At 38.1% G+C, this 25,114-nt stretch overlaps 2 protein-coding genes across 3 annotated transcripts; both read left to right on the top strand.

The window, feature by feature from the left end:
• The first annotated feature begins 139 nt into the window (after window positions 1–139).
• Window positions 140–1,049, top strand: LOC131318842 (dirigent protein 22-like). Its single transcript, XM_058348846.1, has one exon. The coding sequence runs from the start codon at window positions 250–252 to the stop codon at window positions 832–834; it is 585 nt and encodes a 194-aa protein (XP_058204829.1). The 5' UTR covers window positions 140–249; the 3' UTR covers window positions 835–1,049.
• A 10,063-nt stretch (window positions 1,050–11,112) lies between these two features.
• Window positions 11,113–15,032, top strand: LOC131318841 (uncharacterized). Of its 2 annotated transcripts, XR_009197825.1 has the most exons (7): window positions 11,114–11,297; window positions 11,426–11,476; window positions 13,519–13,570; window positions 13,654–13,712; window positions 13,906–13,951; window positions 14,662–14,887; window positions 14,921–15,032. XR_009197825.1 is itself a non-coding variant. In XM_058348845.1 (6 exons), the coding sequence occupies exons 1-6, from the start codon at window positions 11,172–11,174 to the stop codon at window positions 14,802–14,804; spliced, it is 477 nt and encodes a 158-aa protein (XP_058204828.1). In that variant the 5' UTR covers window positions 11,113–11,171; the 3' UTR covers window positions 14,805–15,032. The 2 variants fall into 2 exon arrangements, 1 of the variants encoding a protein (XP_058204828.1); XM_058348845.1 differs by having other exon boundaries at window positions 11,113–11,297; window positions 14,662–15,032.
• Window positions 15,033–25,114: the final 10,082 nt, after the last annotated feature.

The raw sequence follows: 25,114 nt of genomic DNA, 5'->3' as shown, positions 1-25,114 counted from the left end.
TTGTTTGCACCACTAGACACGTCTAGAAGTGTACTTGGTACTGTTAACAATGAGCAGCATCTCCGTTATTCATTTATTTTCTTTCCCATTTCCCTTTTTCAAGTTGATGACTCCACATCACATGGTCCAATACAACAACGCTATTGATGTTCTTAATTATTCTTATATATAAAGCAACACGAACTAAAGACATTTTATTAATAGACCGCCCAACAACACCAAAATCCCCACCAACCATCCCTCGCAGCAATGGCCAAACCCAGTACCCCAAATCCTCTCTCTCTCATCTCCACCATATTCTTCTTCCTCTTTCTCCTCACCAATGGAATCAACTCTCAATCCTTCTCAAGACACCTCTCCCAAAAACAACTCGGCCTCAAAAAGGAGAAACTCAGCCACCTCCACTTCTACTTCCACGACATCGTCTCAGGCAAGAACCCCACCGCGGTCCGAGTCGCCGCCGCCGCCATGACCAAATCCTCCCCGACCGGGTTCGGGGCCGTGGTCATGATCGACGACCCGCTGACCCTGGCGCCGGAACTCGGGTCCAAACAAGTGGGACGGGCGCAGGGGATTTACGCCTCCGCTGCTCTTGAGCAGGTGGGGCTGTTGATGGTCATGAATTTCGCTTTCACCGATGGGAAGTATAATGGGAGTACATTGAGTGTGCTGGGGCGGAACACGGTGTTTTCCTCCGTGAGAGAGTTGCCGGTGGTCGGCGGCAGCGGGCTTTTCCGGTTCGCGCGTGGGTACGCACACGCCAAGACAATTTGGTTTAATCTCACTACTGGGGATGCTACTGTGGAATACAATGTCTATGTTTTCCATTATTGACAGTACGTGTCATATGACACCGGCCTCTGTTCCTTTTCTCTTTTCTCTTTTTATCTTTTTAAAAAAATTAGATCTATGATATTGATGTTTTCTTCTGAGTTTTTAATTCGCACTGTATTTATATGATCAAACCAGTGGCTTGTTGTTTTGGATAAGCTACCAGTGGTTTGTTTTGTATTTAACTATTTGGAAAAGAGAGTTTAGTATTTGGCGCATGTAAGCTTAAGTTTCCCCATATATTTCTTTCTAATAATCGGAGATGGAATCATCTCCGGTCCTCATTTTCAAATGAATTGGATAGGTCGCATCTCGACCGCCCATTTCTGTAAGCAAAGGTTTGGATTTGTCAATAGTATCTCATCATCAAAAGACGGTGTCAACAATTTTTTGGCCAGTAATTATTAAAATGAGTTGTTGAATTTTAGACTGTCTAATTCAGTTCAAAATGAGGATTGGAGTGAATTTTTAATATTATGTTCACTCAAATAATACCATATGTGTACACAAAGCCCGTAACTTTGATTAAGGAAGCAAACTTTTGCGCGGATACATTAGCGAATTCGATTGTAATAATACATTACTTATCTTTAATTCTGCACCAAAATGTACATGAAGGCATCTCCTAGTCCTAGATGATGGCTTGATGCTAGTTAATGGGGTGAAATACCCGCAAACTCAGAATTTCCGTTTGACCGAAATAAAGGAAATACCCACAAACTCTGCCTATTTAGTTTTATCTCGTACCAATCTAATAAAAAAACAAAAAACCACCATGCCATACGTGGAGCCACGTACAAGGTAAAAGTAAGTTGATGAAATACTATGATGATACATAATAATTCTCTTAGCATTTAATTGTACTAGTGATTTCGCATGTGTCTAACATTTTACCGGTCAGATCGTTGTCACATATCTTCTTTAGAATTCTTACTACTAATTGCCTGCTAATTGCTCCAGTCGTTTTGATTCTTTTCCTATTTTACCTGAGTACTTAGACTTTAAGTACACACAATATCATCATCGTTCGCCTTCATCGTCCTTCAGTGATTTATAAATACGTACATTTACAAGAAATTATACTCACCGCCTTTTTTCCTCCTATATCACCGCAATTTATTGTTTTTGGAGGTGGATGGCCAGAACAATGTGTTGTCAGCGGTGCGAGCAGCCGGTAGTGGGAGGGGATGAGCTTTTCTGGTAGCGAGGGTTAATTGGCACTGCCACTGCCAAGACCGTGTGGTTTAAATTCACCAATATTGGTGATGCCGCTGATACGGTTGCGCAATGCCTGCAAAATCAAAATGTCGATGTCATCCATTATTGACCACTTGCTTGTTTTTGCTTCCAAATTTCCCAGCTAGTGTAGTTTCTCACTTCATTGGTTTTTTGCCAAGACTACCCGTATCATGTAAATTCTGTGCAATTTGGGTGGGTTAGTTGAGAGTCTTGATGGTGAAGTTTTTGTAAAGCTATACAAGAAAAAGAAACAGTCAGTTTCATCTGTAACTGGTCCCCAGCCACCACCAATGGCAAATGGGTTTGGTGTAACGGTATCCACTTATTTATATATTTCTAATTCTACCAATGAATGCAAAATTTCGTGATCATTTGACAGTTTGCTTGCATATGCTTTTAAAAAAAAAAAGAAAACTAACTTGCATATGCTTTCATTGGGTTCTCAACAGCATTCTGAAGCTCGATCTTGATCTTTAGCTTAAGATTTTTCTGATAACTTAGGTGTTCGGGCCAGTTTACGTCCATTTCAATTAATTCTGAGAGACTAATCCTACCATTCATTTGTTGTTTGCGGGTTTCAAATAAGTCAAAGCAAAGCTCTCTATGAATTGGCTCAAATGGAGTTGATAGCACCTAAGGGTTCTCGAATCCAAAACCTTAGTAGAGAGCAAAGCTCTAAGTCTCTTGCTTTTAACCACTATGGTAAAGATACCCATGTTTGTAGGCACCAAAAGGCTTATATCTCACATCGACGTAAACATGCGTGTGGTAAATGGAATAGGTGAAAACCAAGGACGGAACCAAAATTTTTTTCTAGCAGTGGCAAAATGTATATTAAAAAAATTTAATGGTGGCGAGACTATATAAGTTGGGCATAAATTTTTTTTAACATATAATAGTTGTATTTTCTAAAATTCTTGTTGTGACGGTCGCCATCATTAAACCCCTAGTCCCATCCATGGTGAAAACCAGGGAGCTAAGATGCCATTAAAGAAAAGAAATGTTAATGGTCCGAATCTATTTTAATTTATTCTCCATTTAGAAGTTTGTAAGAACTACTCCTAAGCGGAGACTGACCTCGGAGTCAATGATGTCAATCGACGCGGTTATGCCGATGAACAGAGCATCACCACCTATACCTCTCAACCCACATTAGATGAGGTTGTGAGGTTGTACGTATGGTTTTATTTTTTATATGCAAGCGTAAGTTGTTAGTGAGATTTGACCATTAATTTTGTGCATGGGGCATATGGTGCATATGGTGCCTACCAACTCGGCTACGATTCTAGTTGTAGGTTGTCTGTTTGAATGGTTGAATTTGCAAACATTAACATTACACGTCATTTACTAAAACAGATCATCCTTCACTTTAAGAAAACGTTAAACTAGCTCTAAGGGGTTTGGTTGAGTGAGCATGGGTTTGGTCAAGCAGGAAGAAGAAAATAATAAGGGGGTGTTTGGGAGGCTCATTTTCCCATTTTTCGTTTCCCATTTTCCAATTCAGGGTGTTTGGCTGAGAATCATAAAATTCATTCCAAGAGAATGAGTTCTCTGTTTTGAAAGATAGAGAAGAGAAGTGAAAAAGAGGGGATTAGGAGCTTTTCCCATTTTCCGTTTCCCATTCTCAATCAGCCACCACACAGAAAGACCAATATACCCTCTCCATTCTTCGATAATACCCAAAAACCCCTCATCTTCCGCCACAATAACGAAGAGAGAGAGAGAGAGAAGTGCAGAGGCTTGAACAGATTGAAAAATCTTCCCATTCTCCTTCACCTCTTCACGTCCTCACCATAATTCTTTTTGTTGGCAAATTGTAGAGGAAATTGCAGAGAGGCTTGAACCGATTGCACACCATGATTTGGCAAATTCGTATGGAGGAATCCAAAGCTGTAATTCGGTCTAATTTGGTGTGGAAAAAGGCAACTGGGTTTTGAAGACTTGAAGCCTGTGGGTATTGGTATCCCAGGAACAGTTTTGCCTCTATTGTTGTGGGTTAACGTCAGAGAGAGAGAGAGAGAGAGAGCGAGGGGGGAGGGGGGGGGGGGGGGGGGGGGTGGTGGGCGGAGTGTGTGTTTGTATGGTGATGGAAGAAAGGAAGCAGAAGGCAAGAGTTGAAAAGTGGGAGGCAGAGGATCTCTCCATTTTCTCATCATCAGAATACAAATTGGTGGGTGTTGGTTTCCAAAATAAAATAAAAAAAGGTGGGTGTTTGCCAATTTGTTAGGTTAACTGGTAAATGAGCCGTAATAGTTCTAGGGGTAACATGGTAAAAATTCAATTCATAATTTATTTTTATTACATATCTCCCAAACACTACTCATGTTGCAAAATGCATTCTGCACTTATCATCCAAACACTTTACTAGATTCAAAATACATTCTGACCATAATTCAAAAAGTCAAAAAACCAAAAAATTGAAAATGAAAAGTCAAAAAGTAGGCTGCCAAACACCCCCTAAGTGTTTGTCCTTTATAAGGTCGCATGTTCGAATTTCACGGAGATCAAACATTTCAAACCTTAAGGCCACTAGAGAGTTTATATGGTCGTTAATTTCAGAGCCCATAAAGTGGTTGAGGTGAGCACAAATTAGTCTAAATAGATATATGCATCCGGTTATAAAACAAAGAAAATGTTCAAACTTCAATAGCTCTCCCACCAATGACTCCATAAAAATGCTCCCATAATTACTAACTTTTTGATGAAAAGCGAAGGGAAAATTTTAAAATGGCATCTGAACTTTCATTGTAATGTCACAGAAACACCTAAACTTCCTTTTATTTCAATTAAATACCTGGACTTACAAAATTTCCAAAATGAGGCACTTGCCGTTAGCCTTCATCCATTCCATCCACAAAATTGCTGATGTGGCACACTTCACCCGTTAAGTGGGCCCATTTCACATGTTAGGAAGCAAATGAAATGCACACAATCAAAACCCAACACTACCCTACTTCACTTTTCTTCACTTTTTAATTGTGCGCACAATCAAAATTCCATGGATCAAAAAAAAAAAAAAATTTCCAAACCCCACAAACCTCCAATCTAGTCCCTTTCACTAAACCAGTCGGAAAAGTTCCCATTGCCACTGATGCGGTTTCTTAGGAGCAATTTCGGTGGTCGAAGTAGAGGCAAATCGCGTTCCATCCCAACGTTTAGAATCAAGGATTGTTGAAGAAATCGAACCGAATTTTGGGAGAAATTGTGGATTCAGTTGATGGGAAAGCAAAGGAAATTAGGAGGGTTCAAGAAGTGGAAGCGACAATGGATCTAGCGCAGTAAAAGGGTGGGGTTTTGATTGTGTGCATGTCTTTTACTTTCTAACATGTAAAATGGGGCCAGTTAATGAGTGATGTGTGCCACATCAGCAATTTTGTTGACGGAATGGATGGAGGCTAACGGCAGGTGCTTCATTTTGGAGATTTTGTAAGTTCTTGTATTTAATTGAAATAAAATGAAGTCTAAGTGCTTCGGTGACATTGAATTGAAAATTCAGGTGTCATTTTGAAGTTTTTTCAAAAGCAAAATAAGAGATCACTAAACATAAGTAATAGGGCAATACCTGCTGTCTTTGAAAAAGATAGTATTCTTCCTAATCTGATCAAAGGCAGACCAGCCACACCGTAAGTGGAAAATACAAGAAATTATTTTCTTATGGTCTGACTCGTAAAATCGAAGCCTGGTCAATTATACGAGAAACAAACCTACCAACCAACCAGACTAACTTTAATTTGGGGTATGAGTCTATGACATTGATACTGTCAATTTTAATAATTGTCCTGGCGTGTCTCAATCTGTCTTCTATGACTGAAGGAAAAAGGCAATGGCATGTCTCATATCGGTTCGACAATATTACTTTAATCATTTGATAATGTTGTTGCCAAAATTTGATCAATCAGATGACGTAGTCTCATCGAAGTGGTTGTATTTTCTTTTCCTTCTTTTAAAAATTAATACTTTTATGCGTCTAGATTGGGAAAAAATCCCACGCATAATACGTGAGTCCTCCAAGTCTCCAACGTATAAACTCCGCTCTAAAACATTTTTTTTATCCCACTGTCTACCAGCTAGCTGGGTGCTTGCTAAAGTCATTGCAAAATTCTGTATGAATTGGTGCACAAGAGTTGATAATATTTAAGAGATTTCAAATATGAGAAGAAATAAGGAGTAAATTAATCCGTGAATCTCAAGTCTTGATTACCATTTCAACTCTTGAATTTTTTTTTACGCAGGGCTGTGTTAAAGGTGCTTGGGATTTGAATCCTGGTTGAGCTCATGAGCTCACTTTTGAACTTCATGAATAGGAGGAGCCTAGGAGGATTCGGTTGTTATCAATTTCAATACTTGAGGAAGTAATTTGAAAAACTTTGGTACATAAGGTTTGTTTTGTTACGTAAGTCAAACCAAATAAGGGATAGTTATTTTTGCACTTCCAAAGGGGGAGGTGTCCACAAATGTCTGCTTATTGCGACTATGTGTCTTGGATCAACCGTAACCATAACTCGTTCATCACAAAGAAAGTCTTTCAGTACTGTTCCCTCATGCGGCAAACATACGCGTTAAGTATCAGAAACTACATTATCAGAGACTGTCATAAACTTCTTACTTGGGAATTCTTCAAAAAGAAAATGATTCCCTATGCGAGCAAGATCAGATAGCGACATATCAAGATGAGAAGGGTGGTGAATCAGTGTCGTAGAGATTGATTTTTAGGGTTTTCTGCCATGTCCCTTTCTTGTAGGGGACGGAAGCTTTTACAGATTGCAGCTTAAAGTTGGGTATAGATTTCTAGGGCTTTTCACAGCAGCGGATAATTATTTCTTTGCATTATTTCTTTGCACGGTTCCCACTGATTAGCACCTAAGATTGTAAGATCGTGGTGCTAAAAGTTCCTTAGCCTGTGGCATTTTATTTCTCTAGGCCTGCCCTCTCTGATGCCATTTGGCTTTGATTTGGGGCATGGTTTTACAACAAAACGTTCTTGTAGCTCCTCGGTTTTTGGAGGTTTAGGGGGGCCACTATTTTAGTGGTATTCTGAGAGCAGCCATTTTGTGCATATATTGCCAAATGTTAGGTCTGTCTCCAATCATCTCTCGCCCATCCCCCCAATGATTAGAAACTAGATGGGTTATGTTTATGTTGTTGTTGTTGTTGTTGTTGTCGTAGTATTGTCGTTTTTATATGATTTTACTTGTAAGGTAGTTTGTTTAGTGTTTCAAGTAAAACGTCCTTAAAAGGCGTATTTTGATTGCAAGTCAACCCCCCTTGTGAGTCAAGTATCCACGCTCGGTGGAACTTCTGCCAGAATGGCCCAAGATCGAAGGCGTGCAGCGTCGGACAAGTCGTTGAGCCGTCGGTTGCCAAGCCTTGGAGGTTGGCCTGAAGACCTGGAGATAAGTAACGCGTATCGATACAACCTTAATCCATATCGATGCGCATTAGCTTGGTGGGAAGACAGATTATATTGTATCGATACAGCCTTATTCCGTATCGATACGGGAGCACTACGGAAAAAATGCCATTTTTCACTTAGCAGCGTGGTATCGATACTTTTCTTAATCCGTATCGATACCATGAGCTTTCGGCCAGATATTTGTTGCTTTTTGGACTTTCCACTTTTGGAATAGTTGCCTTTATTAAGATGGTTTTTAGATATTTGATGAGAGAGTAACCCATTTTGTATAAATAGGGGCTTCATCTCTCTCATTTGTACCTAGCACATTATTAACTTTAGTGTTTCCTCCATTAAAGCTCTTTAAGCTTTTTCAAGTGTAATTTCCTTAGAACTCAAGTAAGTCTTTATCGTTCATTATTTTCTCGTTTATTAAAGTTGTTTGTACGGACTAGATCCTTTATAATATCAAGTTTGTTTTCAATTCATTCGGTTAAAAATAATGTCTCGTTTTTATGCTTTCTTTTGTGCTTTAGTTATATATGAGTAGTCGTTTGGCTAAGTCTCAGGGTACTCTTTTCCAATGACTTAGGTGGTTATTTTGTTCTCAAACTTTCGGGCTTAAAATCATGATTTTCGAAATTTCATTAACTTAGCCATTTTGGTCTAAGCGAGGGGTGTTAACTCCTTGATATGTCGTTTAGTCAAGCAGTCTTGGCAAGCGACATATTGAGAGCTTGTGGCCTCCTACGTGTTAGATACATTAGCACAAATAGGTTGATTTAATTCCGTTTAATTACATCTTGTGATAAACATAGTCGTTAAAGCTAAATCTTCCGGGCGTGAGCACGCGATCGTGACTCTCGGTTAAGTTATAATTGAGAACCGGTAATGGCCTTTGTCAAAGATTAGATGATCCCTAGACTTACCTCTTTTAAGTTCATAGGAGTAAAACACTTTCCTAGTCTTTTGTCTTAGTTTTCCACCGTTTAAAATAAAACCAAGTTGGCCGTCTTAAACGCCGAAATCCACCATAAAAAAACCTACAATCCGATTAAGCTATTTCTGAATTTCCAGTGGTACGATCCCGATCTTACCGGTTTATTATGCTACCTACGATCTAGCCCTATACTTGGGGTTTTCTCAACCTTATATTTGAAGGCGAGGTTGTGGCAGTAAGCATCCACTGCCCAATCTCGTGTGTTTTTTGTGTGTGTGTTGGCGGGTGGGGAGGAGGGAAATTTGGATCTGTGGCCGTCGGATAGGTCTCATCTAGTTAACAGAAAGATTCACATGAGACCTAAGCATTGTATGAAAAATTGACCCTTGTCTCATCTAGTTCAACAGCTATACATTAGGTGGTGCCGGGGTGACGGCCCATCCTCACGAACGGTACCGAACATTTCATTGATAGGTAGGGAGCCCCTATGGTCACGCCCAAAGGGGTTGTTAAGGGGCTTTGGCTTTAGGCCTGTTTACAAAAAAATAGGCTTGAATTATGAGCCAGGCCCCTTGGGCGTGACCATAGGGGCTCCTTACCCTTCAATGGAATGTCCGGTTCGAGCCATACCTACCATCCGTGAGGATGGGCCGTCACCATGACATCATCTAATGTATAGCTGCTAAACTAGATGGGACAGGGGTCAATTTTTCATACAAGGCTTAGAATAAGACAGGGATCCCATGTGAATCTTTCTATTAACTAGATGAGACCTATCCGACGGCCACAGACCCAGATTCCCCTCCTCCCCACCCGCCAACACGCACACAAAAAACACACGAGACTGGGAAGTGGGAACCGTGCAAAGAAAGAATTCTCCGCTGCTGTGAAAAGCCCTAGAAATCTATACCCAAACTTTAAGCTGCAATTTGCAAAAGCTGCCGTCCCCAACAAGAATGGGATAAGACAAAAAACCCTAAAATTCAATCTCTACGACACTGATTCACCCCCCTTCTCATCTTGATATGCCGCTATTTAATCTTGCTCGCGCGGTGAATCGTTTTCTTTTCGAAGAATTCCCGGGTAAGAAGTTTATGACAGTCTCTGATAATGTAGTTTTTGATACTTTACGCATATGTTTGCCGCATGAGGGAATTGTACTGAAATACTTTCTTTGCGATGAACCCAAGTTATGGTAACGGTTGATCCAGAACACGTAGTCGCAATAAGCAGATATTTGTGGACACCTCCCCCTTAGGAAGTGCAAAAATAACTATCCCTTATTTGGATAATATTGACTTGTAAAAGGATTTGAAGAATGCAATTGGAGTAGTTAAGCTAATATGTGATGATGCATCAGCCAGTCTCGAATAATCAATAATCATGGAAGTTGTCTCGTAACTACTAGTAATTTCTTAACTACCCACTTCTTTCCTTTTTCTTAACTACCCACTTCCTTCCTTGAAGTCTTCTTTTTCGTGTAATCTGGGGTACGGTGGAACTTAGTCTTCGGCATTATTGGTTTTAAGCCTTTAATTAATGTCTTGGTCAAAATATTTGAAGTTTGTTTTATGATGACCAGTGTAAACGAGTCGAGCCACAAATAAAGTAAAGTGCAGTTGGTCTTCCTTACATACTCTCATATATATGGATAGAGTTTGATTCCCGTAAGTCCCCCCACCCAAGTCTCCTAGGTAGTATAGTATAGATTAAAATTAACGAATGGAAAAAACGAAAACAAAAAAGTAATTAAAAAAACGAGCTGAGCTGGGCTTTGTTGAGCTCGAACTCGACTCGTTTACTAAACGAGTCAAAAATATCAACACGAGCTCGACTCGAGCCTTAATGAACTGAAAACTCGAGTTCGATTCATTTACTAAATGAGCTGAGCCGAAACGAACTTGTAAGCTACTCGGTTTGTTTACAACCCTAATGACGACAAAGGTCGATTCATATTTAGCTACCTTGATATAAAAGGGAGTAATTGCCTTCTTTCTAATTACACATATCACCACAAAAGTAATTGGATTCGGCCAACTTTGAAGGTCATGTACGTTGATCGTTCATTTGCTCGACCATGTAATAGATATGATATGATAGTCATATGAGTTGTCATGTTTTTGAAAAGCATATCATTTTTACTCTTTAACAAACAACGGCTAATTAAGTTTTTCAAATGTTAGAAGAAAAATTAAACCATTGCACACATTTCTCACATTGAAAATACAATTGTAAATATCGATTTAATATTTCAATAAACAAATGAGGGATAGTTATTTTTGCACTTCGTTCTACCACCAGCGTGTACTCCTTATTTTTATTTTTTATTCTTGTTTCTTTACCATATTAACCCTCCACCAGCTCACTCTTTTTAGACATTAAAGAATAATGTGGTAAATTTGTATGAATAAAAAATGAAGCAAAGATGCTATGGTGCACGACCATCCAAACACAATTCCTCACATATATGTGGGTCTCGTGTTTAAATGTGTGTGAAATCCGCGTGTATATTATAGATTTTATTTGGTATTGTGTTTAGATGATTGTGCACTTAGCATTTTTGAAAACGAGGAAGAGGGATATGGATGATAAAAAGAGAAGAGCGAAAATTAGACTTTTGGGTCGGGGCGAAATGATTGTGGGTATTGGGCCACGAGTTTGCAGTCCACTGGGCCTCAGCTCCAACTTTTTTAAGGCCCGCACGTGGTAAGATCCAGTTACGCTTCCGAGTCACAGAGAGAGAGAGAGAGAGAGAGAGAGGAAACGGAGATGGGGACGAGGGAGGTGTACGAACAGAAGCTGAGGTCGGGCAACCTCTACCATGATCCAACCATGAACCCTGGCTTAGGCTCCCCTCGATGCCCTCGTTGTCTCTCTCTCTTAAACCCTAACGCCGTACTCTCCCTCTCTCTGTACTTTTTATATAGAGGCATAATTTTATGCTTTTATGCTAATTACTTGTCTGAGATGTTCTTACGAATGCTGACCGTGAATTTCCCTTCTTTTTTGTCACGTTGAATCAGGAAAACGGCGATTGGGCCATCACTTCGGTTCTACATGACGCTACATCTGTTGTAAGTTTTCTGCTTCTCAAAAAATTTAAATTTTGCAACTTTTTTCTTTTAGTTTTATGCATATGAATTTAGGGCTTAATTCGCATATGAATTCATTTGTTTGTTGAATTACCGGAATAGGAAACAAAGCCTGTACAGCTTACAGCCCAAACTACTGCACTATACAACTAACAGGCAATTTCCAAACATCACACAACTTTAGATTTTCCCATAGTGCGGAGGAGATTCTTGTTGGGGTTTTGCCCATAAAAATTGGCCCAATAGTGTTTGGCCCAAAGGCTAATGTGTCGGCTGGTTTTTTGGTGGAAGTTTCTACACTCTTTTGTCACATGTTTGGCACATGACATTGTGGTAATTTGAGCTTGTTCGTTTGGGGGCTTTAAAACCCCTGCGCACGGTCCCCAATACATTCCAACTGTATTGTTCTTTAAGGAGAGATTGGTGAGGATAATTCAGTCATGATCTAACAAGCTCCTATCCTATGGTGGTTTGAATAAACCGGTATGGGTGGTCATTCTTCACAGACTTGCTACCAGGGATAGACTGGTTTTGTGGGGAATTACAAATTACAGCAGTTGTGTTTTGTCCCATGGGGCTGTGGAATCCCATGACCACCTTTTCTATGGCTGTATGTTTGCAGAATATGTGTAAAGGAAAAATGTGGTTTTTAGGTGTTATTCAAGGGACTTAGCTTCTGTGATTAGCTTTGGTATCCAAGTTCACAGGGGAGTCTATGAGGAAGTCTGTTTACAAACTGAGCCTTGCAGCTACAATGTATTTTGTTTTTGGGGGAAACAATCAAACAAATGGTAGAATTTTTCGGATAATTGGCATGGATTCTGCCGCTTTGGTGAGGAGGATTGGGGAGAAGGGCAGGCCTGTGTCTTCTCTTGGAGAAAGTTTCCTCTGTCTACATATAATCTGAGGTTGTGCCTGGATTGGGGGATCTCTTTGTATGTGCTCCCACAGACTTAGCTAGGCTTTCTTGGTATGTAGAAGGAAATTATTGTTTCTGGACCTAGGTTCGTGTATTGCTTTGTTTGTTTCCTGGTTTTTGTTTGTTTGGTACAACCCTATGTATAGATAGGATTGGTGATCTTCTTTTGATTGGTTTTGAATTTCAAGGCCATCCCCTCGATTCTTTGGATTAGGTCCTTAATAAAAGAAACTATTCCAAAAAAATAATTCTGACATTTGACTTTGATAGTTGTGGCTTCTGCATTTGTTGTGATTTTGACCTGTGAAGCTGAAAGGTGTTTGTTACTGCAACAGTCCTTAGGAAGGCGAATTGTGACTTGGTATCTTTGCAATGACTCGTGGCTTGAAAGTAACAAAAATAGGAAGGTGTATGATGACAAGTCTGGGTGTGCAGCTTTTCGTACACTGTTTTACTGGATTGTGGCATTGTGCTAGTCCATTTACTAAAAACACCTGTACATGCAAAGCGGACACTCTTATGACTTGCCATTTTATTTTTCTTCCATCTTGTGGAGTACTGAACAGATCCTGTATTGGTGTGCTTTACTAGTCCTCAGCCATTTGGAAATTAACTACTGTTGTTCCTAGATTGAGGAATCCTAAAAGGGGCTTCTCACGGAATGCTTGATTTCTCCAACTTTAGTGCTACTGTCTTGTTGATCTACTTGGTTAGTTTGTTCGGGCCAGAGAATTGTAATTATCAGGTACCAAATATGTTTGTACAGTGGAGAAGTGCTCCTGATGAACGGAACGTGTGAAATATATTGATAATAGTGCATAAGGCAACACACATGCACTGGTTGTCTGTTGTCATATCACTCTGTTGTGTAGTTTCTTCAACTTCCTTATGGACCTTTAACTGATATTTTGAAAGAAGTTCAGCTAGAATCCACTGGAGATATTCCTTGCCTCTGGCCCATTTTCTTGTTGATTAAAAGTGAAACTTTGAATGGTTAAGCAGAGATGATTTGTGAACACATTATAAAGCCATACCTATCTCGTTGGAGACTTCCACTATTATTTTATTCGCTTGTATGCTAGTCTTATACCTATCATGTTAATAGGCTGGCTCTGGAATTGGCGGTTTGCTCAGTGCGATTCATGGTTTCAATACAGGTATGATCAAATTACTTTCTTTGTTTATTATTAATGTTCTAATGTCTCTACGTATTACTTATCTAATTAATATTTGATTTCAGGAATACCATACATTCAGAAACATGTAAAAGGACCAAAGTGGCTTCCTTTCCTTGTTGGGGTAGGCCTTTGTACTTATATGCTGCTCTAATTGTTTATGATTCTGGACGTTGAAATGCACTCTTCAAGCTTCTATATATGGCTTAATTATTAAAAACAAGTCAGTTTACTTGTTTAGCTCTTCTCATGTGCATCTTCCTTATATCTCTTACGACATTGTCTTTTCTTTATCATTTGTTACTTTTTCTGCGCAGGTACCTCCATTGCTAATGTTCTCTGCTGCAAGTGCTGCATTTGGAGGTATGCAAGGATCCTGTTTTTCTTAAAAGTATCATGGTGTTGTTGTATCTTGTGTATAAAGCATTATTTGATCCAAAAACCATTTAGGGATGTTCACCACTAATTTATTAGTGGCCCAGATTTTTTTTGGTGTCCCTTTGGAAAGTCTAGAGCTGTATCTGTTGGTTAATTTGATTTTCTTGTTCCTGGTTTTTCGTACTTACAATATGAACTAAGGTGTCTTGTAGCCGCCCCATACAGCTTGACTAGTTTGTAGTGGAGAATTATTATACTTCAATTTAAGGGCACCGGTGACATGTATTTCAGTGTCACATGTATTTCATGTATGAGTTAGGTTTAAGGACTGCATTTTAATGGCGCCCAAAATGTTTTTTTTCTCAAAGGAGATAAGGTGGTTGATTAGGTCTTTGAGCTTGATATACTCTTGTTGCCTTGGTGATTTCTCAATACTTTTTTGCATAATGCAACGCAGCTAAATTTAAGAATAGACATACCTTGAGAGGCTAGTGTTTGTCTGCTTGAGCCTCTGTTCTTATATTGCCATATCTAAATTTTGGTTGAATCTGTTGTGTGATAATCGAAATTTTGGTTGAATCTGTTGTGTGATGAGGATAAGTTTCAATCTCAACACTGCATGATTTCCTATCTGTTTTTGTTTTTCTTTCACTGGATTTTCATATCTGATTTATGTGCTTAAATTTTGTATTAAGGTTACGCACTTCCAACGTTTACACAACTGACTGTGACTTCGTACTATGCTGCCTCAAGTGCCTCCCAATATGGTATTTCTTTGCTCACCCGACGTATCGAAGAGTCCCATACTTCCCTTAATCAGCAGGAAAGACTCAGATGATCGCATTGGCAACCATAAGAATCGGGCTTCCTTGCTTTCAGTTTTGTAATTGACCATGTATCTACATGGTTTTTTTTGTTTCAGTAGATACATGTTTTTTTTTGTTTTTGTTTCAGGTATAATTTATCGATAGTAGGTCTCTTTACTCTACAGTCTACGACCCTATACCGCTGTATACTGTGTAGCCCCATGATATGAATAAATTTCTTGGTCGGTTAGAGTCATAAATACGAAATTTTATGGAATAAGTTTTGGTCTTGGGATACAAGAAAAAAGGAGGTTCAATTCTACTGAAAGGAGCTATTTTTTGATCAGTTGCAGCCCAAAAATTTTAGGGTCCGTGGCTCTAGAAATTTTTAACAGGGTGTTCAAAATATATATTTTTTTTAAACTCTAATAGCTTTATCAGCGAATCATATATACACAAAATTTCATATATTAGTGTGACTGATGCGACAAAAAAATTCATATGTTACAATTTGTTACCCAAATTATGCAACCTAGAGGGGGGTGAATAGGATTGCTAGTAATAATTACCAATAAAAATTTATCTCTAACAATATATGCAAACAATAAGTATGCAATCAAAATAGAGAGATAGAGAGATAGAACCCGTTTATAGTGGTTCGGTCCGGATTTGTCCACGGTCCGGCCCTACTCCACTTTTCCTCAAGCAATTACTTGAAGGTTAGACTAATCTTTAAAAGATTACAACTTGTAAGTCTTGCGGGTGCTTACAAGAACCGAATGCCTCTAGCTTTCCCGAGGAGCTAGCACAACCGCAAGAATTTTCTCCGAAAACTTCTCAAAAACAATAACACCCAAATTCCAACCTGAATTTGGTCTTCTAAGCTTTCAAGTGTTTGACTCAAACACTCACTTAGGAAATACAAGTATGTGAAGAAGGTATGAAAATTATCGCTCACGACTTGTACAAATTTTCTCTCAAGAATAATATGAAAGTGGAAGAACAATGAGAATTTTTGGCTTTGATCTTTTGAGAATTTGCTCTTGCAATAATATGGAATGTTGTAGCTTGTGTATATGCTCATTAATGAGTTCTTGATGCCTTATATAGCCATCCATATGCTTCCTAGCCGTTGGAAACTAGCCGTTGGAACTAGCCGTTGGAAACTAGCCGTTGGAAACTAGTCGTTTGAAACTAGCCGTTGGAAACTAGCCGTTTGATAGAGTGGTCATCCGGGTGGTCGTCCGGTTGTCACAGCTTTCTGTTCAGACAGCCGGTTCGTCAACCTGTGGCTCACAATTTCATCTAAATAAACCGTTAAAGCATGTATTGAGCTCAATAAAGTCTTTGTAAATATAAATCATGAATCCAAGAGACTTTATGCTATATTTCAAGGTCACGAAAATATTTAATTCGGGAATCGACTTTTCGATAATTTTGTATTTGCCGAATAAAAATATCATTGAATTAATCATCAAAATAATTAATAGAGATGCATATAAATTTTCACAAATTATAATGCATACATTTTTCAACAATCTCCCCCTTTTTGATGATGACACAAAATGATAGTTTTTATTCAAGTAGGAGTTATGCCAATCTCCCCCTTAATACATGCACCAAAGCAGTTATCTATGATCAACGAGTAATAGCAATAATCATCAGATCATAGCAAGCAATTTTTTAAATTTGCCCAAAATGGCAAGATAGATCAATTAAAACTTGGCTTTTTCTCCCCCTGTGACATCATAAAAAAAACTAAAAAGAGAAAAACAATAGGGCCATGGTTCCAGCACCATGCCGCTCTTGCCCTGTAGCACTCTATCTTCGTTCATTGAGAGCTTGGCGTCCTTGATTTTCGTATTCTCGAATAATGGCTGCTACAACGGCAGCTATAATGTCAATCCAATACCACAGAGTATCCACATTTACATTCCATCCGAACCATGGTGGTATTCTCATGGTAAGTAACGCACACAGCAGAATGAAGATAAAGAGTTGCATCCAAATGGTTTGGATAAACAACCTGAACTTTGCTCGTTCGGCATCTCTTTCGTAAAACTCAAATGGTAACCCTTGCGGTAAGTTTGCCATTGCTCGATTTGGAAGGATAGAGATTTGGAGAGATTTAGGCCGAGAGAGAAGGAGAGATAGATAGATGAAGAGATAGAGATTGTGTTGTTGAATTTATAGAGTATGAGATTGCCGAATTGTTTGAAATGCTGCGCCGAAAGAGAGATAGATGAAGAGATAGAGATAGGATAGGGGTGGCGGTAGAGATGCGGCGCCGAAAGAGATAAGAATAGGGGATGCGGCCGAATTGTTTGAAATTTGAGATTGAGGATAGGGGATGCGGCGCCGATTAGGACAAGAATAGGGGAAGAAAATTGTGTTCGGGTGTTTATTGTTGTGTCCCCTTAATACATGCTCCCCCTAAAAGAGAGCTTTTTAAAGAATGCGAGGGGTATTACCGAGAATGATTATCCCTGCAAGCTTAGAGACAAGAAATTCATATCGACGAAGTATATAAGAGACAATTTAAGCACTAAGCCATGAAGTTCATACAAACTAAGTGTAACAGACTTAATAAATCAGAGTTAGCAACGCAAAAGCTTGAATAAGTCTCAACCTCACGGTTGTCCGGTTGGACATCCGCTTGGACATCCGACTGACAAATGCAGGTTAAGTCCAGAAATCGTTTAAGAGGAGTAACATTAAAGACCATAAAACTGATTTTCTTCATACCAAACACAGGAAAATGAAACATATGATAAAATGTTTGGAGGGTGATTTCTTTATCAAGATCATTTGTACTCTCCATCAAGTATGATATTTACGAATTCAATCAACTCAACATTGAATCCAAAAAAAAACTTTTGACATCAAGAACACAACTTTTTCATAAATGATTAGACATGCCGAGTTCTCGTCGAATGAAACAAAATTGTTCTTCACCAAGGGGTTTTGTGAAAATGTCCGCCAATTGCTTGTCGGTACTAATAAAGTTAAGTTCAATATCCCCTTTTTGAACATGATCTCTTATAAAATGATGTCTAATCTCAATATGTTTTGTTCGAGAATGTTGAATTGGATTCTTGGTTAAGCTAATTGCACTAGTATTATCACATTTAATAGGAATATGATCATATTGCAAATTGAAATCCTCCATTTGTTGTTTGATCCACAATATTTGGGCACAACAACTTCCGGCCGCTACATATTCCGCCTCGGCGGTAGATAGAGCTACGGAATTTTGTTTCTTGCTATGCCAAGACACTAGAGAGTGCCCTAGAAATTGGCAAGTCCCACTTGTACTTTTACGATCAACTTTGAAACCTCCAAAATCCGCATCCGAATAACCAATTAAATCAAATGCAACTCCACGTGGATAAAACAATCCTAAGTCATGAGAACCGCCAACATATTTAAAGATACGTTTAATAGCTTTTAAATGCGATTCTTTAGGACATGATTGAAATCTAGCACACATGCAAACACTAAACATTATATCCGGTCTACTTGCAGTGAGATAAAGTAATGAGCCGATCATACCTCGATACATCTTTTCATTGACGGCCTTACCATTCTCATCTTTGTCTAGCTTAGTTGATGTGCTCATTGGTGTGCTCGTTGGCTTTGATCCTTCCATGCCAAACTTCTTAATAAGTTCTTTCGCATACTTGGCTTGGTTGATTAGGATCCCCTCATTAGTTTGCTTGATTTGAAGTCCGAGGAAGAAGTTAAGCTCCCCCATCATACTCATTTCAAATTCACCTTGCATACACTTAGCAAACTCTTTGCACATATTATCATTAGTGGCACCAAAGACAATATCATCAACATATATTTGAATAATGAGCATATCTTTACCTTTGGCTTTAATGAAAAGAGTAGTATCAATTTTTCCACGAGTAAAGCCATTGTCAAGCAAGAATGAACTAAGTCTATCATACCATGCACGTGGTGCTTGCTTCAAACCATATAAAGCTTTTGAGAGTTTAAAAACATGATCGGGGTATACATGATCTTCAAAGCCGGGAGGTTGTTTGACATAAACTTCTTCATTAATGAATAAATTCAAAAATGCACTTTTCACATCCATTTGATAAAGCTTGAAATTTTTGAAAGATGCAAAGGCAAGTAATATGCGAATAGCCTCTAATCTAGCTACCGGTGCAAAAGTTTCTTCAAAATCAATACCTTCTTCTTGATTATAACCTTGAGCAACAAGTCTAGCTTTATTCCTAACAATATTTCCGGATTCATCTAGCTTGTTACGAAAAACCCATTTAGTACCTATAATAGTGTGATCAAGAGGCTTAGGTACTAATGCCCAAACTTTATTCCTTTCAAATTGATTTAACTCATCTTGCATGGCCAAAATCCAATTTTCATCATCTTGAGCTTCCGGAAAGTTTTTAGGCTCAATTTGAGAAACAAAAGCTTGATTTTCACAAAAATTTCTATGAGACGAGCGAGTGGTTACCCCTTTCGAAACTTCTCCAAGAATCAAGTCCTTTGGATGGTTTTGCACGAATCTCCAATCCTTGGAAAGATCTTGGTTGTCTCCCATGGCATCTTGAGGTTGATTAATAACTTCATCTTCTTTGATTTGAGAGCTTTCTACTTGAGTATCACCATCAACTTTTTCTTGAATTGTCAAGCCATGAATCTTATGTGTAATTTCTAAGTCATCATTATCAACAACATCCTTAGTAGCACAAGGATTAGATTCATCAAAGGAAACGTGAATAGATTCTTCAACAAGATTAGTGCGCTTATTATAAATTCTATATGCTTTGCTAGTAAGAGAGTAACCAATAAAGATGCCTTCATCCGATTTTGAATCAAATTTATCCAAGTTATCTTTTCCATTGTTTAATACATAACATTTACAACCGAAGGCATGAAAGTAATTAATGTTGGGTATTCTACCATTCCAAAGCTCATAAGGAGTTTTCTTGAGGATATGCCTAATTAAAACTCGATTCAAAATATAGCATGAGGTATTAACGGCTTCCGCCCAAAAATATTTTGGCAAAGAGTTTTCACAAAGCATAGTGCGGGCCATTTCTTCCAGAGTACGATTTTTTCTCTCTACTACTCCATTTTGTTGAGGAGTACGAGGTACGGAAAAGTTATGACCAATACCATGTTCATCACAAAACTTTTCATATAAAGAATTGTCAAGTTCTTTTCCATGATCCGTACGAATGTTAGAAATAACAAATCCTTTTTCATTTTGAACTCTTCTACAAAGTTTAGTGAAATTAGGATAAGCCTCATTCTTATGAGCTAGGAACATCACCCATGTATATCTAGAGAAATCATCAACAACAACAAGACAATAATAGTTTCCACAAAGACTTGGAGAGCGAGTTGGTCCAAACAAATCCATATGAAGTAATTGCAAAGGTCTAGTAGTTGAAACAACATTTTTGGACTTAAAAGAAACCTTGGTTTGTTTTCCTTGTTGGCAAGGACCACAAAGTCTATCTTTTTCAAATTTGATTTTAGGAAGACCTTTTACCAAATTTTTTCTAGAGAGTTTTGAAATAGCATCCATACTTGCATGTCCTAGGCGCCTATGCCAAAGCCAACTATTTTCACTCAAAGCGGAAAAACATTTTATATCACAATTACTTAAATCATTGAGATTAAAAACATATACATTTTCAAGTCTTTGTCCAACGAAGAGTGTCTTGTTGCTTTTGACATTTTCAATGATACATTTGGATTTTTCAAAGATAACACGATTTCCTCTATCACATAATTGACTTATGCTAAGAAGATTGTGTTTTAAACCACTAACAAGTAAAACATCTTCAATAATAGGAGAATTACCTATATCACCGATTCCTATGATTTTGCCTTTGTTGTTGTCTCCAAATGTGACATGTCCACCATCTTTAGACGAAAGAGAATTGAAAGCCCTCTTGTCACCGGTCATGTGTCTTGAACATCCACTATCAAGGTACCAACTTCCTTCCTTGAGAGAACTTTTGAAGCATACCTCGTTTTCTTCGATGGCCATGAAACACAAGTTAGCGACCTCTTGTTGCTCATCGTCCTCATCGGAGCTACTATCGTCACTATTGTCTCATGTGGCCATCATAGCTCTCCTTTTGTCCTTCTTTGAATATTTTTTGGCATATGGACATTCACTTTTGATGTGGCCGGGCTTCTTGCACTCGTAGCAAATGATTGGATCTTTTTTGCTACTTTCTTCTTTGCCTCCATCTTTTCTTGAAAATCCTCTGCCTTTGTGAGATGCTCTATTTTTGAGGAGTTTCTTGAACGTTTTTGTGATGAGCGCCATTTCATCATCCTCACTTTCGTTGCTTGAATCCTCCTTGCTTTTTGATTTGCTTGTTGTACTTTTGAAGGCAAGATCCTTAACTTTCTTCTCTTTTTCACCCTTGAGGTTGTGATGCATTTCCTCCGTCATGAGAGATCCCATGAGCTTGTCCATCGTGTATGTTGAGAAATCTTTGGATTGTAGGATGATGGAGGTGGTAGTGTCCCAATTGGTTGGCATGGAACGGAGCACCTTCCTTGTCATTTCGGATTGACTGTAAATCTTTCCAAGAGCTTTTAAACCGTTAGTAATACTAGCAAATCTAGCAAACATTTGAGATATAGATTCATCCGGTTTCATTTTGAAGAGCTCATAGCTATGCACAAGAATATCAATTTTGGACTCCTTAACTTGACTATCTCCTTCATGTGACATTTCTAACTTATCCCATATTTCTTTAGCCGATTCACATGCGGAAACACAATCATATTCATTGGGAGTAATAGCACAAAAAAGAAGGTTCATAGCTCTATAGTTCTTTTCTATTGAAGCCTTTTCCAAATGACTCCACTCATAATCTGGTTTAGGCATAGTCTCTTCTCCAACTTTCTTAGTAGGAATAATGGGACCATTTTTGATAATTTTCCATAGATCATAATCCGTGGATTGAATAAAGATCATCATTCTATTTTTCCAATGAGAGTAATTTTCTCCGGTGAACAAGGGAGGTCTATTGGACGATTGACCTTCGATACAAGAAACATTACTAGTGGTTGCCATGGATCTTAACTCTTAGATGGTTAAATCTACAAACAAGAGCCGAAGCTCTGATACCAATTGTTACCCAAATTATGCAACCTAGAGGGGGGGTGAATAGGATTGCTAGTAATAATTACCAATAAAAATTTATCTCTAACAATATATGCAAACAATAAGTATGCAATCAAAATAGAGAGATAGAGAGATAGAACCCGTTTATAGTGGTTCGGTCCGGATTTGTCCACGGTCCGGCCCTACTCCACTTCTCCTCAAGCAATTACTTGAAGGTTAGACTAATCTTTAAAAGATTACAACTTGTAAGTCTTGCGGGTGCTTACAAGAACCGAATGCCTCTAGCTTTCCCGAGGAGCTAGCACAACCGCAAGAATTTTCTCCGAAAACTTCTCAAAAACAATAACACCCAAATTCCAACCTGAATTTGGTATTCTAAGCTTTCAAGTGTTTGACTCAAACACTCACTTAGGAAATACAAGTATGTGAAGAATGTATGAAAATTATCGCTCACGACTTGTACAAATTTTCTCTCAAGAATAATATGAAAGTGGAAGAACAATGAGAATTTTTGGCTTTGATCTTTTGAGAATTTGCTCTTGCAATAATATGGAATGTTGTAGCTTGTGTATATGCTCATTAATGAGTTCTTGATGCCTTATATAGCCATCCATATGCTTCCTAGCCGTTGGAAACTAGCCGTTGGAACTAGCCGTTTGAAACTAGCCGTTGGAACTAGCCGTTGGAAACTAGCCGTTGGAAACTAGCCGTTTGAAACTAGCCGTTGGAAACTAGCCGTTTGATAGAGTGGTCATCCGGGTGGTCGTCCGGTTGTCACAGCTTTCTGTTCAGACAGCCGGCTTGTCAGCCGGTTCGTCAACCTGTGGCTTACAATTTCATCTAAATAAACCGTTAAAGCATGTATTGAGCTCAATAAAGTCTTTGTAAATATAAATCATGAATCCAAGAGACTTTATGCTATATTTCAAGGTCACGAAAATATTTAATTCGGGAATCGACTTTTCGATAATTTTGTATTTGCCGAATAAAAATATCATTGAATTAATCATCAAAATAATTAATAGAGATGCATATAAATTTTCACAAATTATAATGCATACATTTTTCAACACAATTGTTCTTGGCGAATTTTTTCATTTTGAGCCAAGTAAGATTAAACCGGTGCATAAATATCCTAATATTCTTTTGTAGAAAATTGTGTGGTGAATAGGTTTGCACGGATATTTTTTCAGCACATGCTCTTGTTTTCGGAAATATGAGTTAATTATTGTCGAAGAGAAACCAGAACACTATACCGATACCAATAGATCATTTTTTTTATCTGCATTTTTTTAATAAGAGTGTAGAGACTAATGTGTTAGGTATTCAATTGTGTACTACCTGAATTTATGGGTGTTCATAATATAGGATTAAGAGTTCAAACAAAATATAAAATAAAATTACTACATATATAATATATATTTTCGGGTGTTCAATTGACAACCAAATCGGCCACCAATGGGGTCCGGACAGAGTTTTTGGCTCTTTGGGTTTGTGCAAAATTTCTTCAGCGCAACTATTGCGGGTTTGATGGGAGGAAGAAGTATCCCTCTGCTTTTAACATAGAGATGTAGACACTAAGGCTCCGTTTGTTTGGACGTAAAATGTTTTTCAATAAAATATTTTACTTATTTTTCGGTATTTGGTTGTGTAAAAAATTAGGAAAACATTTTACATGTAAAATATTTTCTATCAATTAGATGAAAATGACTAACCCTTAAATTTTTCGTAAGTTATTTTCCGAAATGAACACGCTCTCTTCTATTGCAATTTTCAATGCTCAGTTTCCTCGATCATCAGTTCTGACCCACGTTCAATTCTAATATTCTTAGATCTCTCCACCGTTTAAGCCCCCATCTCTTTTTACATTATTTTGTTGATTTCTTGAAAATATTTTCAAGTGCCAACCAAACACTAAAAAATAAAAATTTGAAATTTATTTTCTGAAAAAATATTTTACATCGAAACAAACAGAACCTGAATACATATAGCAATAGCAATGCTTAAGCAAGCTCTTCTAAGTTTGATGCAACATGTCGTACTCTCATTGGTCGGTATAGAAAAAAATCCCAATCCAAGTCCAACCCATTAATCAATAAAAGAATATGGTGTAGGCGAGTTACACAACTTTATCCGATAACTTGCTATCCGATCCATGAGGCCACTGGTGTAGGGTCAATGAAGCCAGAGCAAAATGGGCTACCCCGAGTCAATAGTAATTCATAGCACGTAGGTGAGGGTCAAGCTTTAGACCAAAGAATTTCTGAGTTCTGGCTGTTAGCTGAATAGCATAGGCTGCAGCAGGAATTGGCAAAAGTAGCTAGCGAACTTGAACAACTTAATTGAAAAGAGATTTAAAATTTGTCCAAGATTTGCCACGATAATCAGATCCAGATTTTCGGGTTTTTAATACTACAACTTACGAATGATACTACATGTTGTCAGCTAGATTTACTTAATGGTTGAATTGCAGAATGGAGTACTGTTACTAAAATATTGCGTACGTATAAACGCTGGGTTTAGGTAGCAATTTGCCGATAATTCTTCACTTACAAAACCTCAATTAAATTTCACCAAACCTTTGTGCCTAAGAAAAAACACATTTATTAATTGCTGAGTCATTCATTACAATGCCAATTTTTTAACTTAATTTCTTTTCGATCCACTCTGATATCCCTATAATTGTAAGTAATCCAAGTCAGATTCTGTTGTACTTCTCACATTGAGTTGGCAAAATTAAATACTTCGTCTAAATCTACTGAACTTCTAAACTATGGGCATAAGAAAGTGGGACCTACACTTTGAAACCACGCAAGGGATCCATTCCATTGTTTGATATGCTAGTATTTACCCGTGCCTATGGCATTATTCAATTTTTAATGACATTTTTGTAATGTATTTGTAAGAGTGTGGGTGTTTTCTTAAGAGAGTTAGAAAGCACACATCAGCTCTTGGATCAAATGAATCTCAGCCCTTCTTTTAACTTGTGTTTGTATTGTCCCTACACTCTTGTGTTTTACTATATTATGTAGATAGCTCTCTTTTGCTAATTTTTTTGAGAATTGATAATGCTAAAACCGTTTTTGTTCCTATCGAAATTCAAGGTGTACTTTTTGTTCCATGATTTAATTACCCTCCACTACATCACTTTGCTTTATGAAAATTCCCCTTCAAAATTGAGAGCCATCTTTATTGGGTGAAAAAACCGTGGCC

This window comes from Rhododendron vialii, chromosome 3a (genome assembly GCF_030253575.1).
Source record: "Rhododendron vialii isolate Sample 1 chromosome 3a, ASM3025357v1".
NCBI classification, from domain to species: Eukaryota; Viridiplantae; Streptophyta; class Magnoliopsida; order Ericales; family Ericaceae; genus Rhododendron; species Rhododendron vialii.
This window is presented reverse-complemented; position numbering and strand designations above follow the sequence as displayed.

Bases quoted from the DNA above. Each gene is read 5' to 3' on its own strand.
- LOC131318842 (XM_058348846.1), top strand. From the start codon at position 250: ATGGCCAAACCCAGTACCCCAAATCCTCTCTCTCTCATCTCCACCATA.
- LOC131318841 (XM_058348845.1), top strand. From the start codon at position 11,172: ATGGGGACGAGGGAGGTGTACGAACAGAAGCTGAGGTCGGGCAACCTC. The intron at 13,571-13,653 runs GTATGATCAAAT...ATTTGATTTCAG, and splicing joins GATTCATGGTTTCAATACAG to GAATACCATACATTCAGAAA. The intron at 13,713-13,905 runs GTAGGCCTTTGT...TTTTCTGCGCAG, and splicing joins GGCTTCCTTTCCTTGTTGGG to GTACCTCCATTGCTAATGTT.